At 41.8% G+C, this 16,611-nt stretch overlaps 2 protein-coding genes across 2 annotated transcripts; one reads left to right on the top strand and one right to left on the bottom strand.

Moving 5' to 3' along the window:
• Nucleotides 1–819: 819 nt before the first annotated feature.
• Nucleotides 820–3,509, top strand: mlana (melan-A). The gene is made up of 5 exons (XM_034123561.1): nt 820–1,070; nt 2,007–2,099; nt 2,283–2,379; nt 2,565–2,672; nt 3,337–3,509. The coding sequence occupies exons 2-5, from the start codon at nt 2,011–2,013 to the stop codon at nt 3,403–3,405; spliced, it is 363 nt and encodes a 120-aa protein (XP_033979452.1). The 5' UTR covers nt 820–1,070; nt 2,007–2,010; the 3' UTR covers nt 3,406–3,509.
• Nucleotides 3,510–3,679: 170 nt separating this feature from the next.
• Nucleotides 3,680–13,015, bottom strand: LOC117476805 (uncharacterized protein KIAA2026). Its single transcript, XM_034123560.1, has 9 exons — nt 12,291–13,015; nt 11,611–11,811; nt 9,903–11,527; nt 9,736–9,797; nt 9,481–9,570; nt 9,220–9,335; nt 8,704–8,924; nt 6,720–8,543; nt 3,680–6,270 (listed from the first exon to the last, which is right to left on the bottom strand). The coding sequence occupies exons 1-9, from the start codon at nt 13,013–13,015 to the stop codon at nt 4,769–4,771; spliced, it is 6,366 nt and encodes a 2,121-aa protein (XP_033979451.1). The 3' UTR covers nt 3,680–4,768.
• Nucleotides 13,016–16,611: the final 3,596 nt, after the last annotated feature.

Genomic DNA, 16,611 nt, shown 5'->3' with positions numbered 1-16,611 from the left:
TGCCTTCAGGGCTTGTGCTATAGCATGTGCTATAGCATGTGCTATAGCTCTTACAGTCTTACAATCATAAAAATCATTCTTTCCTCCTATGAAATTGGTTGGCAGAGTTCATTTCTTTGCACCAATCAGTTTAAAAACACATTTGGTATTTATTCTGTATCAACCTGTTTGTTCACAACAAAGACACAACCCTGAGCTCCCATCTTTCTTAAAAGATTACTTTTATGTTAATTTGATTTAAATACCACAAAACTGCTCCATATAGGAAAATCCTTGTAGTTTGTTGACTGGTGACCCTAGCGATACATCCATGAAAACATTTAACCACATTTAAAAAGCAACAGCAATGTTGATGAGAAGTTTTGGTCTTATTTGTAAATTAGTGACACCCGTCTAGACACATCTTGTGGTTTCACATGTTACACACATTATTAGTAATGTCCTCAGTTATAATATGAAGGCTTGGTGAGGTTTATAAAATATATCTTTATGAAGATGAGATGACACATTTGAAATGGTAGGGACATTTAACTGGAGCTATTGTTTAGTGTTGTGTCACTTTAGTTTTGAAAGTCTAAAATCTCACAATCCATAATATTGGACATTTTGGAAAGAAAATATCTGAAATATTCATAGAGTTTGATACAACCATAATATTTCCAAGGCACCTTTAGCATGCTATCCCCGACCAATTTTGTAATCTATTATTTACAGAGTAGCTATACATTGACTGTAACTCATGGATTAGGGTATGTGGGAACAACAATAGCACACACACAGACACCCTCATATGAAAAGCCAGCAGCTGACGCCTGTAGTTCCACGTGTGGATAATAATGTTGCGTTCAGGACCGCGGGGTTTCACGGTAATTACTCTGCTTCAATGGGTTTATCCATGAGCCTCTATCCCGTGACGGTCATGAGGGTGTTCTGCCCCTCTCTGTTCTCCGGCAAACCCGAGGCGAGATATTTGAGGAGGGAAGAAACACAGAGCTAAGGAACAGGTCATTTTGAGAAGGCATCCCGACCAACGAGAGGAGCTGCTCCCTGAAATCGAATTATCCAATTTGGTAAGATGATGGTGCGTTTGTTTGTTTCTCTAGCAGAGTAGTATTGTGCAAATATGCTTTTAATGAATATTACAACCCACATAGGTATGACCTGAATTAGTAGGGGATAAATACATTGGATGCTGCCTTACACTTTCTGAAATTAATTCTGAATAAACTATAACATTTATTCCTTCTAAAACAAGTGATGCTGTCACCCAACAGAATAACAGTGACACTTCGTGCTATCAAGAGATCCACGTTGCATAATCGATAGATTTCCGATTGGTTTACCATATTAAAACTTGTTGATTCGTATGTAAGCTTTTATTTACAGCCTTTAAGTTACATATTTTATGCAGCCTAAGTTGAGTTGTGAAACACGTCACATTTAGATGTGAATTTTCGTTATTCGCTAAAGAAAAATCATGTTTTCACTTTTTTGTTTAAAGCATTAGAGTCCGGGCAGTGGCGTGAGGAAAGCAGTCACAGATCATATTTTCCTAATACAGAATGCTTGAGGATATATGAGATCCTTCAAAGTTTTGGGGTAAAATAGTTAATATGACAGGCAAAAGCGACCTTGGGTCCAGTGAAAGGCGCTTTATAAATTCCATTTATTATTATTATTATTATTAAAATGTTCACAGTATTTCCTATTGCTACATCTTAATGAGAAGAAAATGGTAATATGGTAAAGGCAACAAATAAACAATGCCCAGTTTCATGGTAAATGAAAGTGTGTCTAGACGATACATTATGCAACCTGGTGATAAAATAATGTGTTGGACAAATGAATTTTAATTGTTCATTACAGCAGACTTAACATGATAGTCTAGCATTAATTGTTATTATAAAGACACTTTTTAAAAACGTTGTGTACATAATGTCTTATTAAACTGTAAAGTATTAGTCCATACTTGGTTAGTTTATGAAGGAATTTCTGTTGATTTTCAGATTAATGCCGCGTAATTGTTCAGACGGAATGCCTCGTGGAGACTTCAACATTTATTTTTCCAGCAGCAGGGGAGGATTTGTCAGAGCTGAGGAGTATGTGTAACTTCTTTTTTTTAATCAGAAAATAATGCCTGTGTTCCATGGAGCTTTTTTGCATTATGATCTTCCTCTTCTTCTATTGTTACATTGTGGTGAATATAATAAAACTGATATGACAATATAATAGATAAATCCATTAACTGAAAATGTCTGTTTGAATTTGGTTGTGAAAAACAGGGCACTGGGTATAGTTCTGCTGGTGGTCATCCTGGCAGCTCTCCTCATCATGGGCTGCTGGTACTTCAAGAAGAGGAGTGGCTACAAAATAATCAGGGTGAGACCATTTGTGAAATACCAGTCTTTGCACTTCATACCTCTTTCAAACATCCATGTTCCTTTTTTGCATATCTTTCCACATCTTTCCACTCTGCTTTACTGTATTTCCCCCCACTATATCACACCTTCCTAATTTTTTTGATCTGTTTTCATAACTTTCATAAATCTTTCTCTTGCCTGCAGAGCCCTAGATCGGGGTCTCCACGTCAGACAGAAGTCCATTTCTCAGAGGCAGGAACTTCAGCAGATAACAAGATGGCTCTCACTGATTTCGGCAGCTTCAAATCAGCGGTGAGGCATAGGAAGTTACCCCATCACTGAATTTCCTGTATCACAGTACCTAAATCAAGAATTTGCAAACACAGGAAACTGGCAACACAGTCAACAATTGGATACATAGAATTACATTTGCCTATATTACTTATAGCTATAATCTTTTAAATCAACAGTTCCTATTCCTTAACTCTGTATACAGTCCTTGACACAGGCTACTTGTTTAGTACAAAAGTGTAAAACACGTGAAGCTGACGTAATGAATGCCTTTAGGGGGGATTATTGTGTCACCAGACCAGGGGTAGGTCTTACAAATGTTTAATTCCCGAGGGAGGTATGTGTATCCATGGGAAAAGTGAAGGGGGTGGGGGGCAGATCAGCACCCTCACATGTGAGATGAAGTTGGAAAAACACAATGTCCTTCAATGCTGCAGAAGTCACTAGTTCTAAGAGTAATCATACTGAAATATCTAATGTGATACAAAGCCCAAGGTTGTTTTAACAAACAGTGCTGAATTCCATGTGTGTAGATAAATCCTTAAATACAAAGGCCACATGGGTTTGAATATTCAATATCCTTAAAAACTTAATAGAGATTCAATGAAATATATTACCTTGACTGTGTTTGGAAACTTTGTTTACAGCCATTTTATCCAGATGCATTTGTTCCAATCTATTTCAGCTTCCTAATGCTCCTCCAGCCTACGAAAAGATGTCTACAGGGCCAATGCCCCCTCCCTATTCCCCCTAAAAGGACTTCTAGAAGATGGAAAGATGTCTGAAGAAGAAACGAAAATACTGGACAACAAACTCTAAACTTCATCCGTAGTCTGATAGTATGTCATTTTATGTCACTCGAGTGCCTTATACCTTGTAGCTTAATGTACCATTATGTGAAACTATCCTATTCCTCACTTTGTACAATTATTCCCATGAACAAACACAATGTACTGTATATACTGTAGGTTGATTCAATAAATAAAGGATTCCACAAGTCTGTCTATAATGAAGCAGCTCAAACACACTTGCTGGGGACAGTTGCATTGTTTATTCCCATGCAGAAATGTCCACATTTGTTCAATGAAACTGTACCTAGTAAATATTTGTTGAAAAATCTATATGGTAAAAATAAATAACTGTGAATTTAAAACATTGTATATGGGGTGCAACATGTAGTACAAATGTATCTATTAGTTTATTTATATTTCTAAATTGTAGTTGAAAAGAGAACCACATGACAATCTGGATTTGAACAATCCGTATTGTAAAACAGACATAAAGTAAAGCCAAGTTGTACCGGTGAATAGTATCCTATTATTCATTATTGAAGCAGTATGTTATGGCATTGAAAAGTATTACAAATACCGGAGTTGAACTTCATTGCATCTACCTTGCCATTCTACTGCTCTTTTATAACAGGCGTCATTACTGGCCATAAAGTTAAGAAAAAGGAAAGTCTCCAACATTCATCTTAGGGCAACCTCCGCATTTTTCACTTGATGAAAACCATCACAGTACACATGTTCAGTATGTCTGAGCATACCGTTTACCTATAAGATGATCTAACCGGAGGGTATAACCTACTACATTCTAAATGTAAGTCAAACTACAGCTGGACAGCAGTTTTTAACTAACTCTACAAGATGATATGAGTCCTGGAAAAACTAGGCATCTGAAAGGTGGCATCTGAGTCTTCACATGGATGTCAAAGTCTGAGATTATCGGTTCACTTTGTCTGTGTGTGAAGGTTGTAAAGAGGAATCATGTGTGTGTCGAGCTCCACTGGAATTGTTGGGGGAAACCAGCAGTGCATCCAGCGGTATGGGGCAGGCAGTCAGCTCAACTGGATTGACCCGGCACTGAACTGTGTTCAAAACAGCACCATCCGGACTAATGAGTAGCTTGGATGCTACACTGGTATGCAGAGAGTGCTTTTCAAGTGCTTGATTGGTCGAAACGAAAGGTGGTAGGATGGTGTTTGTCTTCAGTGATGTGATTGGTTGCGATGAAGTGCTTACTACAGTGCTGCTGGAGGAGAGCGCTGTGACCACAGGCGCTGTTTCACAGGTGTTGAGAGTGCTTCCGTTGGGTGAAACTGTAGCAATGGGCAGCATCTACATCCTAGACACTGCAGTTACAATTGGCGGGACAGCCACTGTGGGCAGTACCTGTGTCCGTGTGCCAGCAAGAACTGGATGCATGACTGCAGGCGCCATGTTTTTGACTGCTATGTTGCCTAGTCCCATGTGCAGCAAAGCCTGTGATGGAGCTGTGGAGTAGGCTGCAATTCCAACTGCTGTCTGCAGGGGCTGTGTGCCTGGGCCCGGTGTTGTTGCTGAAACCACCTGCTGAGCAGGAAGAGAAGAACGCAAAGCTGGGGCGCCTGCTGAGGAGAGGGGCAGTGTGACAGGGCTGGGCCGGGCAACAGCTGAAGCGCTTGATAAAACAGGCAATGATGATAGAGGTGCAAACAATCTTGACAAGGGGGATGCTACTGCAGGTGAAATGGTAGAACATTCAGCTGGTGTAGGGGTGCCAGCAGCTAACCTGAAGGTAGTGAGTGCTGAGCTGAGAGCAGGGGCACTGGTTACCACTGGGGAAACTAGAGCTGGTACACTGCCAAACCTAGGTGGTGATGACATAAGAGAGGGTGTGCCTCCAGGTGGAGAAGCAAAGTTACAGACCTGTGCAGCTGGCAGCCTCGGCAGAGCAGACACTACGTTTGTTTTACAGGGTAACCACGTGGAGCCCGGACATGGCGGGACATTGGAAGTATTTGCCAGCAACGATGGACCAACAGCAGGTGTGCATGCTACAAAAGGAGAACTCGCGGCTGGCACACCAGGCAGCCTGGCGGGGCATTGGAGTAAACTTGGTGCTCGAGGGGCTACAGTGACATGACTTGCCACTTGGGCAGGACCTGATGCTCCAGTGCTGGCGGCACTGGCAGTAGGCACTTTTTGCGGTGCAGGGTTAGAGATGATGAGGACATGGCTGCCTGGGCCCAAACCCTGGGGAGGGACTACAAAACGTGCATTGTTGAGGAGGATCTGTGTACCGGCAGCAAGGGGCTTAGAGGTGTTGATGACTATGCGCTGCTGGATTGTGCCAGGAGTGGAGGTGGTGATATTGGTGGTTGATGATGAGGGGATGGTTGTTTGGGGAGGTGAGAAGGAAGTGATTTCTTGACCAATGCCACTTTGGATATTTGAATGCTGATGAACAAGCGTGGATGTGGAGGTTTGAGCTAGGTTACTCTGCACGGCAGTAGTTACCTGAGCAGTTGAGTTGCTGAACAAGCGACCTGCTGGCATACCACCGGCCTTCTTGTTGATGTTTCCTGCAGGCAGAATGGTAGAAGTAGATGTAGATGTGGAAGAGAATGGTTGGGAGATCATGTTGAAGGATGAAATACCCTTAGAGCTCGGGGTCTGAGACGCCTGAGAGGCAAGCTGAGCAGAACTTGTGATGGTATTTGAACTTGTAACTGGGACCAGACCAGTGGTGGTGGCTGATGGACGGGTTGTTTCTGATGTGCTCTTAGTAGGAGAGCGCGACAGGGCACCTATGGTCTGTCCAATGGTTGTCGTCTTCCCTGACAACTGGATTTGAACACCTGGAGACACACAAGAGATATTTGTTTGAGTAGCTCAACACTGACAATTGGGCTAAATGTATGGCATTAGTCTTACCAAATTTACAAAATAAGGTTTTACATTCCTCCAACTGCTATTTGATTTCTATATGTTTAAATAGAAAATGTCCCATTCTTGCAGCATTTTCTAGGGCTGAAACTAACCATTTCTTACAATATATTTTCAAAATAATAATAATATATAATAATTGTAAAAACTACGTAATTATTTTTGTCTTGAAATGACTTGTTTGGTTCGACCTAAAAGAGGTTTTAATCAGAAAATGTATATTCGTTTTAACATTTGTAAGATATGTTGCCAATATCTTCTTCTGTTGACTAATTGTGTCAGCTTAAAAATGTACTGACTGAATCCAAAAATAAATAGAGCAGACATGAGAATAACAGTTCATCAACTCAGACCAACCCACCTGAGGGCAGAGTGATGTTCTTGAAAGCTTCCGAGTTGACCGCAAGTTGGCCTGTGCTCGATGCCATCTGTAGAGTCTGACCTGATAATGAAGTGCTCAGCAGCTGTCCACTCGCCCCTGGCGCTATTGTCGGCTTTGGAAAGCTTCCCATAGAGGTTGTGGATGATGTCGCTGTGGGTTGGCTGATGAACATGACTCTTGAACCAGGAAGTGATTTGGTGAAAGAGGGTTTACCTTTTGATAAGGCTGAATTAGAGGAAGAAGAGGGAGTAACTAGAATGAATTTAGTAACCTGGGATCTCTCCTCTGTACTGGCCCTCTTCAAACCCGTCTTGTTGAACTCGGCTTGTGTGAGAACTTGGGGAACACCAGAATTACTCAATGATGAGACAGCAACTGTGTTTTTTCCTAATGAAGCTTGAAAATGAGAACCAAGAGCGGGTGTCTTTGCTGAATTCGTCAAACCAACTGATGTGTTGGGGCCTTGATTTCCTGTAACCGTGGTGCTTGCTGTATGGCTTCCTGGACGTGTAACAGGAATGCCACCAGTGAATGCAGGAACCTGCTCCTGATTTGGGGCCACTGGTATATTTGTCAACGCTGGGACGGTGCAAGGGGAAGTCTGAGATTGTGCAGAATGAGCCTGTAACGTCTTGGATATGAGGAAGGCTTTAAACTGGGGTGAGATGGTGATGACTGGACTGTTGGTCAACGAACCAAGAGCATTCTGGTCTGAGGAGGTCTGGACCCTGACGATGCCTGTGTTGCCTCCTCTAGTTGTAACCAGGATGGACTGCGAGTCACGGATACATACAGTCTTAAGCTCCTGTTTAGGGTATGTGTGTTTATCAGGGTCAGTAGAAACTGCACCAGAAGGAGTGGGGATCGGTGAGGGGTTTGGCATGACACTTTGTGGTTTGCTAGCTTGGGGACTGCAAAACGGTATCCCCTTGAGCCTTGCTGTGTTTAGATGAGGAGAAGGAGAAGGTGAAGGTGTCCTGGCAAATTTTAAGGGAGCCACTTGCTGAACAGGGATTTTGTTTTCGGGAATAGTGAACCCAGGCACATTGGTAGACATACAGAAGGGGCTGGCCACTTTAGAAAGTGGGACCTGAACGCCCTTTGAAAACACATTTTCTTCAGTGTTGTTAATGAGAAGCTTAGAAGGCAGAATCACCAATTGCTGCATGATCTTCTCCCCAGTGTTCTGGTCCACGACAGGATGAACAGAGATCTTGACTGGGCTCTCCTTCCTCACAAGGTGACCCAGCCTGTCAGGTACTGTGTACACAACTTGGACAGGATTCTTTTGTACAGTCTGTGCTGGTTTCCCCTGTTGTGTTTTAGGAAGAGCTGCCATTACTGTAGCCAATCCTGGCTGTCTTAGTACTTCTGTTTGTTTAAGTCCTTGAATCTGTATTTGTCGCAAACTGGATGGAGAACATTGTGCTTTTGAAAGTTGTGTAGTCAAATCAGCAGGCCGTTTCATTAAGGTCACTTTGTTTCCCACACTCTTAGCCAGCAGGGTGGGGATGGGCGTGTAGCCCTTAGGTAGTCCCGTGGTGGGATGGAGGATGGGGGTTCTGGGTAATAGTGGAGCCTGGGTTGAGATGGAATCCTTGGATTGATTTGATGATCTCAGGTCGAATCGAGAATGTTTCCCAGATTCAGGGGTTGAATGATTGATACTGCTGCCAGCCTGACTTCTTGTCAGTGGACTGATGTGTTTCTCTGTGCTGGAAAGGGATGGTTTTAGGTGGTTGGGGGGCAAGTAGGTCATCATTCTTTCTCCAGCAGACTCTGCCACAAACTCTCGGTTAGTGGCTGAAAAAATAATAAAGATGTCTGTTAGGGATGCACTGATTAATTAGCCATCTATACGTTTATAATAAGACCAGAAATGTGTATCTATAGCCTTAAGGAAAACACATTTTTCAATTACAGTCAAAATCCAGAACGTGAGATTCAAAGTGAAATACTTTACCTCCACTCCAAAGACCTCTTGGAACCATATGTTCCAGGTCTTCCTCTTCGGACTTTCTGTAATTATCCAAGGGTGAACACAACTCCTTTCCCAAACCGCTCTCTTCATCATCCTCATCATCCTCATCTGATGATGATGATGATGTAATGCACTCCTCACGCACAAAGTTATTGTATTCTGGGTGCTTCTTGAAATCATCACATTCCTTTTTCAAACGAAGTCTGATGTAGAACCAAGAGAAGGAAAAGATAGAGCAAGGTTTTATCTCAGTCCAGCAATCATTCGAAGACCCAAAGAGCTTTTTAAACAAAAATGTGATCCTTGTTCATTTTTTTTATAAATGTTCTTTAATGTAAAATTCAGTTGTATATTTATAAATTACAGAGAAAAATCTGAGATACTGTGCATGCAGGATTTTTATGGAGAGTGAACTTTGTATTATCTTTCTAACACTATGTGCGACATGATACGAGTATGTGGCTGTGGTGGTCCTCTTAAATGTCAAATAAGTTATACCTGTTCCTTTGGAAGGCTTTTACAAGTTTGGGTTCCCAGAGTGAAAGTTCATTCAGTAGTCTGATTAGAGTGCTGTGGAGGTCTTTTACTGCTTCTCTCCTGTGGTACCACCGACCCTGTCAGTCCAAACATGCAGACGAAACTTTATTAAAGTCACCAGGATTAGATATGAGCAAAGGTTCGACTGCATTGTATTCTCCACCAAAAGCAAAAGGCTCTCGAGCAAGCGAGTCTCTTTGCAAAACTTAGAATGCCCCTTACCAATCTCTTTTTGGTGCTCTCCAGATCATCAAGCTCATCTTCTGTCTTACTGATCAGCGCTCGCAGCCCCTCAAGACTGCAGCATACCAACTACAGAAGAGAAATAACAACATGATTGCATAAGAAAATCAACAAAAAAAAAGGACAGGAGTATGCAAAGACTGGTTATAACATTTGATTGTTAATGTGAACTCAATAAATATAGCATTCAAAATACATTCCTAAAGAAATAAGAGTATATTTCAGTGCAACTACCTTAAATGATGGCTCAACAGAAGGTTCATCTTTCATTTTCTTTGAAGATTCCAGCTTTTTTCCTGTCAACAAGATAGCAGATATAAACACTGAACCAACAAGTTATTATTCAAAAACATAAACCAAATATTAAATTAAATTAAGGAAGTGTGCATTTTATTCCTCACCTGTTTTATGTTTTCTCTTCCTGTCTTTTCTATTGATCGTTGTGGCAACTTTCCGCACCGCAGACTTGGTAGTCTCCGCTGGGGACAGCCTCATCCTGTCCACAGGCTGCAGCTGCTTGTGCTCCCCTTTCACCCTTGGCAGCTGTTCCCTCCCTCGCCTTTTCTTTCGCTTTTTTTTCTTAGGCCAGTTCTTTTCATTCACCCTCTCATCACTTGAATTTTGAGAACTCTCAGAAGACAACTGTGTTGCTATCCCTGATGTGCCACAGCTGCAGTCGTGCTCCTTAGATTCAACATGACTAGTTTTGCTTTTACAACAATCCAGACAGGAAGACCTTTGCTGCCCCTGACTGGGACTTCCTCCTCCCCTTTTGATTGGTTTCATAGGGGAGGCAAGATTCACCAAGCGAGCAGGTGACCTGCCTGTGTAGCTGTGCTCCCCTACATTCAGACAGGGCTCCTGTGTCTCTGCTTTAATGGTGCGCATTGAGCCCAATGAGAGGCCCTGCTCCTGTTTTAATGTCCGTGGCTTGGCTTGATGCTCTAGCTCTACAGTCTCTTTATTCAAATGTGTTCCCGCATCACCTCCACCAATAGGACTTGTGTGTGAAAGTGTTAAGGAATTCAGGTGTTTTTTAAAGTCCAATTTATCTTCACAGGAGTTTTCGTCAGAGGACACTGATTCAGACCCCTCCTCCTTCTTCTTCAATGACCAGGATTTAAATATGTTATCTTCCTGTCCATCCCCATTTTCCCCTTTTAAACCCCTGAGTGTCTCTGCTCTCCCCTTTCCAAAGTCATCAGACTCTCCTGTGTCCATTGAGCCTTCATAACACCCACCGCCACCTGTAACCCCCTCTTCTTTCATTCCATCCGACTCTTCACCCTCCGTCCCTTGCTCTACATCAACCCTTTTGACCCACACAGAAGGGAAAGGGGACACTGGGGTTGTGATGTGGCTCTGGCAGTATATCCTCAGGTCTGCCCCACAGAAATGTGGGAAATGTATATAGGCATTGTCCTTGCTGTCATATCCCAAAATAGACTCCCTACATTCATGGATTGGCTGGGCAAGGAGAGCATCCTGCACATTTTTCTGTGTCTCATACACATGATCACACAGCCCCTTCAGAAGCCATACTCTCTGGTAGAAGGGCAGTAAGTGAAAGGGTTTCTCTTCCATAGGACTCACCTCTCCAAGGGTGCTGAAAAATGTGTAGCAGAGTCCCAGCTGCTCAGCCCGACCTGGCTGATTATGGGAGGCACCGACAGACCGATACCAGCCCATGACCCGCTGCCTGAGCTCTGACTCCCAGCGACGGTAAGGCAGTACAGGCCGGCGGTGCAGAGTGGCCCTTCGCTGGGATGGGGACAGCAGGGAAGACATGATTTTGGACAGAAGAAGACTGCATCGGGGCATTAGCAAACTACGCTCCAGATCAAAAAATACAATCTCTGGGAGGTTAAGTGCAGACTGAGCCAGACAGAGGAAGTGCCCTATAGCAGGGATTTCCCAAAGTGTGTCCACAGTGTGGGGGGAAGCCTGAGACAGCAAATTCTGCTCCCACTCTTCCACCTCTTTGGCTGACATTTCCTCTGCTTCTTTCTTCTCAAGCTCACGTTGCCTGAAAAGTAAGACAAAATATGTATATTGTTAGTGGGTTTACTACAGCATCTTTTTTTTTTTCTCTATCAAATATTCACTCACCTCTTCTCCTCCTTGGCCTTCTGTTGTTCTTCCATCCGTAGGGCCTGCACCATGACAGACTCATGTCCACCAACAATGATGGTAGCCAGGCTACGAGGTGCCAGCCTCCTCCTCGTGGAGGTGCCACCTGAACTTCGTTCCTCCTCTGCACCGAAACGTCCTTTAGACGTCACTGCCAAAGTAGTCTTCTCTCGCAGTGTCCTGGAATGACAGAAAGAGAGAAAAAAAATCAGTTGTATAGCCGTCAGTATTGTTTGAAATAAAAAGACAGTATATCTACACCACTGTAACCTAGCAGCCATGTAATTTAACAAGAGTTGTTCAAAATGCATACATTTGTTTACCTTTTTAAAACATGTTTTTGAGAACCATTATTGTAAGATCATAGTATGCTGCTAAACAGGCTCATATGTTATCAATAAACAATATACAATGTTATGCCATGATGAAATACAGGACGGAAAAAATGTAATTATACTGTTATATTTAGAACACAATAGATGGTATTTTTTAAATACACTATTTAGAAAATGTTTGAGGGCTATCCTTGACAGAGAAACATGTATTGCCTTGCAACACTAACTTATCATGCATGTGACATATAACATACACGATAGCAGTATAGTGGGTTTAAACATTTGCCAACTAATAAATTGGCAGTGTATTTAAATTATGTTTACCTAGATAGCAATGTAAGCTTCTGCTCCAGCATGATTTCCAGCTTTTGAGCCTGTTTGGATATCCAGTGGTCCACCCCATGGTAACGGTAACAGTTCTCCAACATCAGCCTAAAGTCTGCAACAAACTCTGTAATGGTCTCGTACTCTTGGTTGATAAACTTCTCCTCCATCCTTCGCAAGCACATCAACTGCCTGAGCTGTGCCTGACTCCAGCCCCGGACGCCTCCAATACCATGCTGGGCTTCCTGCTGGCCTATTGGCTGGAGGAACGGGCTGGTGATCCCTTTGTGCTTGTCCAAGAGAAAGCCATTAAATATCCGATATGCTTGCTGCACCTCATAGTTCATATCCTCCTCAAAGCTATTGCTGTTGGTAGAAATGCAGACCTCAGGCAGAGAGAGGTCACTGTTAGAAATCTCTGTAATGCCATCATTGCTCAGTGCAAGGTGGTCACCCTCAACAATGACATCTTCACTCTCGCCAGGACAGTGTAATGCTACCATTGTCTCAATCTCACAGGTGCCATTACTGAGCAGATCCTCAGTTATGATCAGGTCAGTGTCTTCAGTTCTGCTGCTGCTCACCCATTTGGATTGTGAAGACATTATGTTGGAGTAGGGCTGCTGGAGGAATGATTCTTGGCCGGCCATAGCCTGGTCTTGGTTGGGAAACAACGGTTGACTACAAGCTGCTGTGATTTGGTCTGTCATATCCACCTGATTCATGGTGAAGACACCTGCAGTGGGTAACAGGTGTCACATATGGTGAACATGGATGCAAATAACACACAAACACAGTTTTGACCCGAGGGCAAAATAAATCAAAACAAAAAAACGGTGCTTACTTAGCATTTATTTTTGAGAGATCAAGAAGAAATGAGAGCAAGATGAGGCGTTCCTACCTAAAATAACAAATTGCTAGGCTAAGTTTGCTGACATTACATATCCTGTCATTTTATCCTGACACTATTAAAGACTTGATGCCCTGAACACTGAAATGTTTTTACAATTGGATAGTTTAACATATCTAGCAGTTATACTCACTTTATCCATCTGCCTGATGTTTTCAAACTTTTTATTTACCCCGGATCATTTGCTAGCTAGCTTGGAGTTAGCTATTAGCGAGCTAGCTAACGATAGTTAACACAACAATAAGTAAACAAACTTTGTCCTGCTTGCTCATAGGAAAATATACAGCGAACTCCCTTAGCATGTGCTGTCACGTGTAGATAATGACCAAAACAAACAGACCACAGGCAGAGCTTGGCTGGTTAAATAACATACCTCGACGTTTCTAGTGCGGCTGCAGACACGCACCAGCTTTTAGCAAGCTTAGCAGCAAAGGCAACTTGCTAGCCAGGTTAGCTTGCCATTGTCTCCAATCTGGGGCCTGCAATTGCTGAGATCGCTGTCCATAATGAAAAACGGGTAGCAATAGCATGTCCATCAGATAAAAAGTTATGCACACATCTCATATCGTCAGCGTAAGGAGTGATGTCAGTGACAGGAAGATGGCTAAAGCAGCATTAGCCGGTGTAACACTAGCTGATTGTCCGACTCTTCATTATCACTAGCTGTCCAGCTAACAAGCTAGGTTTGTAAGTTAACAGTCACTTTATGACAAGTAAGAACATCTGGTTTTACTTTAGAGACACATATGCATCATGTGTTAGAAATATTCTAAACCCTGTTGGCTTTATGAGAAGCATGTATCCCACTAACTGCCTGTCTGATTTGCCTGAAGACCCCGTCCACTCCACTTCCACCCTTCGTGCGCCCAATGCAAATGTGCGCTGCCTTACGCACGTTAGCTAAATGGTCCAGTGTCATATTAAATTGTTAGTTTTGTTTTAGGGTCCTTGCTGACACACACATACACACTCATTCGCTTTACGTTGTATTATTACACACACCTATTGTGATTTGTTCTCTCGTTGAACTAACTGAAAGAGGAGGATCTGGACACAGCTGAACCGAACCTATTTATAAAATGCCTCAATATCGATAGGCAGCAAAACAGCAAGGAAGCAGCATCATAATGTTAACTTATTTGTATTAATGGATAGCCTTTCAGTTAGTTAAATAAGACACACTGTGAACTCCTGAATGTACAGTGTAAACTTAAGCTGCCCGCATGACTTACTTTTAACCGCTAGATGTCGCCAGTCACTAATGTTCTACAGGCAGTGGCGTTAAAGGGCTTAACTGCCCTTTGTTTAGACTTCCAGGTAGCTCTTGACCCCAGACTGTTTATCGCCCCCCAAAAGCTCCACAACATGTTTTTTTCTGGTTTTAGCTATTTATGGACTACTGTGTGTTAATCAAATCGTCAGGAAGCAGAATCTGTTCAACGCTTGAGTACATTGACTACCCGAGAGACCTTCATCAGGGCAATAGACTCCCACATAATGTTTTGCCTGCTCAATGTGTAGAGTAGACCTTCACTGCTGTAGGATGAGGTGGGGGATTAGAGTTGTTTGTTACCAGATTGATCTTTTAAAACCGTATTTTTAGATATATTTAGCACCCCATATTCGTTTAATATTACTAGGCCTACCATGCAAGACAGGACATACAGCAAATGCAAAGCGAGCAAAATACCTATTATCCTCCCCTATACTGACAATAATGGATTTGCCTGTGGCACATCGAAGAGGTCTCCAGCTGGGGAAATTGTTAATTAAGCAGTTGTGCCACGAGAGGCATATGCTTTACAGCGATTTTAGCTCAACTAGGAGAAATAGTCAGGGCAAGAGGTTTTCCTTTGATTATAGGCTTCCCCCCCTGATGTGCATTGCAGTGGTGTGTAATAATATGATAAGGAACATAGACAGATGCAAGCCACTTGTGTCAAATAGACACAACCTGGATTTGAATAGCCATATGTTTTGGGAAAGTAAGATTTATATTCCAGACTACGTTTTTTTATTTACTCTTCGGAATTGTATGGATTGGCTTTTTAATCAAGATATTTGTAAAGGGTATTATTATAATTCATCATTACTTCACCGTAGGAAAATGTTATATTGATTAAAGTTGGGAGAAATTGCAGAGAGTGTAGTCTATTTCGGTTCATCATTTATTTATTGTTACATAGAAATCCAAGATTTTGATTTACATAAGGCAATGAAATACATGACAACATTTGAAATCCTAAAGAATACCAGTATATTTAACCATCACTGGATTACTATTCAGACTAAATGGGCCCCATATTCCGAGGGGTCAGCAAACACCTCGGGTCACTATGAAGTGTGTGCTTTGTAATTTGAATAATGGTATCTAAAAAAAATAATATAGGACTTTGCACTAGTCATGATCTCATCTTGAGGCCTTTTAGGTATTAAAGGTCCCCTATTATACTGTTTTTCATCAATATATTATAGGTCTCAGATATATACAAAACATGTCTCTGAAGTGTTTTGCTCGAAATAACAAACAGATCATGCATTGTAGCATCCCATAAACCCCTCTGTTTCAGCCCTTTTTCAAAAGTGCTGATTCTCTGACTTTTACTTTAGATGAAAATAAGGAGCCACTCCCAACGCCCCTCTGAGAGATATTTGGTTAAAAAGAACACTTGGTGCTCTAGGAGGAGATGCAGGTGATAAGGTGGGCGGGGGTTACCTTGGTTGGTTATTGGCTAATGGTCACACAAGCCAAAAAATTGTTATGACATCATGAAGTGGCCAAAATCTGATCAGCTCATTTTCAGACATGTTTTTATATAAATGGATCAGGACAAAAAGAGAGCGAATATTTTTTCCTGAAACTTTCAGAATCTCTTTACACATGTGTATGTATAAAAGACATGAACAAGTGGATTTTGCATAATAGGTCCCCTTTAAAAAGTGTGTGTCAAAGTCTAGATAAGGACCTTTTTATCTCAGGCAATATATACATGGATCAATTATGAATTTGTCACTTGCTACACAGTAAAAGTAAGATAGTATGCTGCTAAACGGGCTCATATTTTTATCAATTAAATAATAGATATAGTGTAGACACTTTTATTTTATGCCATGTGGCAACAGGATGGCAAAAATGTAATTATATTGTTATATTTAGAACACATTTAATAGATTGTGTTTTTTAAATATGCTATAACTAAATGTTTGAGGGGCAGTAAAGTATGAAAAGTGCAGCAGAATGGCCCCCGATCCTATTATATTATTACATTTTGGCCAATAGATAGCCTATTAGATCTAGCAATGTTTTTTATGTGCAAATTCTTTATGAACATTTGCAAAGTAACTGTCAGACAAAATAGTGTTTTTGAAGTAAAACTAAGAATAAATCAGGAATACATAACTAATCAAATA

This window comes from Trematomus bernacchii, unplaced genomic scaffold (genome assembly GCF_902827165.1).
Source record: "Trematomus bernacchii unplaced genomic scaffold, fTreBer1.1, whole genome shotgun sequence".
In the NCBI taxonomy this organism is placed as follows: domain Eukaryota; kingdom Metazoa; phylum Chordata; class Actinopteri; order Perciformes; family Nototheniidae; genus Trematomus; species Trematomus bernacchii.
Note: the sequence above shows the minus strand (reverse complement) of the source record. Positions and strands in the feature narration are given on the sequence as shown.

Coding starts and splice junctions, on each gene's coding strand:
- mlana (XM_034123561.1), top strand. CDS start 2,011: ATGCCGCGTAATTGTTCAGACGGAATGCCTCGTGGAGACTTCAACATT. Junction 2,100..2,282: donor GGATTTGTCAGAGCTGAGGA/GTATGTGTAACT, acceptor TGTGAAAAACAG/GGCACTGGGTATAGTTCTGC. Junction 2,380..2,564: donor GTGGCTACAAAATAATCAGG/GTGAGACCATTT, acceptor TCTTGCCTGCAG/AGCCCTAGATCGGGGTCTCC.
- LOC117476805 (XM_034123560.1), bottom strand. CDS start 13,015: ATGAATCAGGTGGATATGACAGACCAAATCACAGCAGCTTGTAGTCAA. Junction 11,812..12,290: donor AAGCTTACATTGCTATCTAG/GTAAACATAATT, acceptor CTGTCATTCCAG/GACACTGCGAGAGAAGACTA. Junction 9,336..9,480: donor AGAGCACCAAAAAGAGATTG/GTAAGGGGCATT, acceptor TTGGACTGACAG/GGTCGGTGGTACCACAGGAG.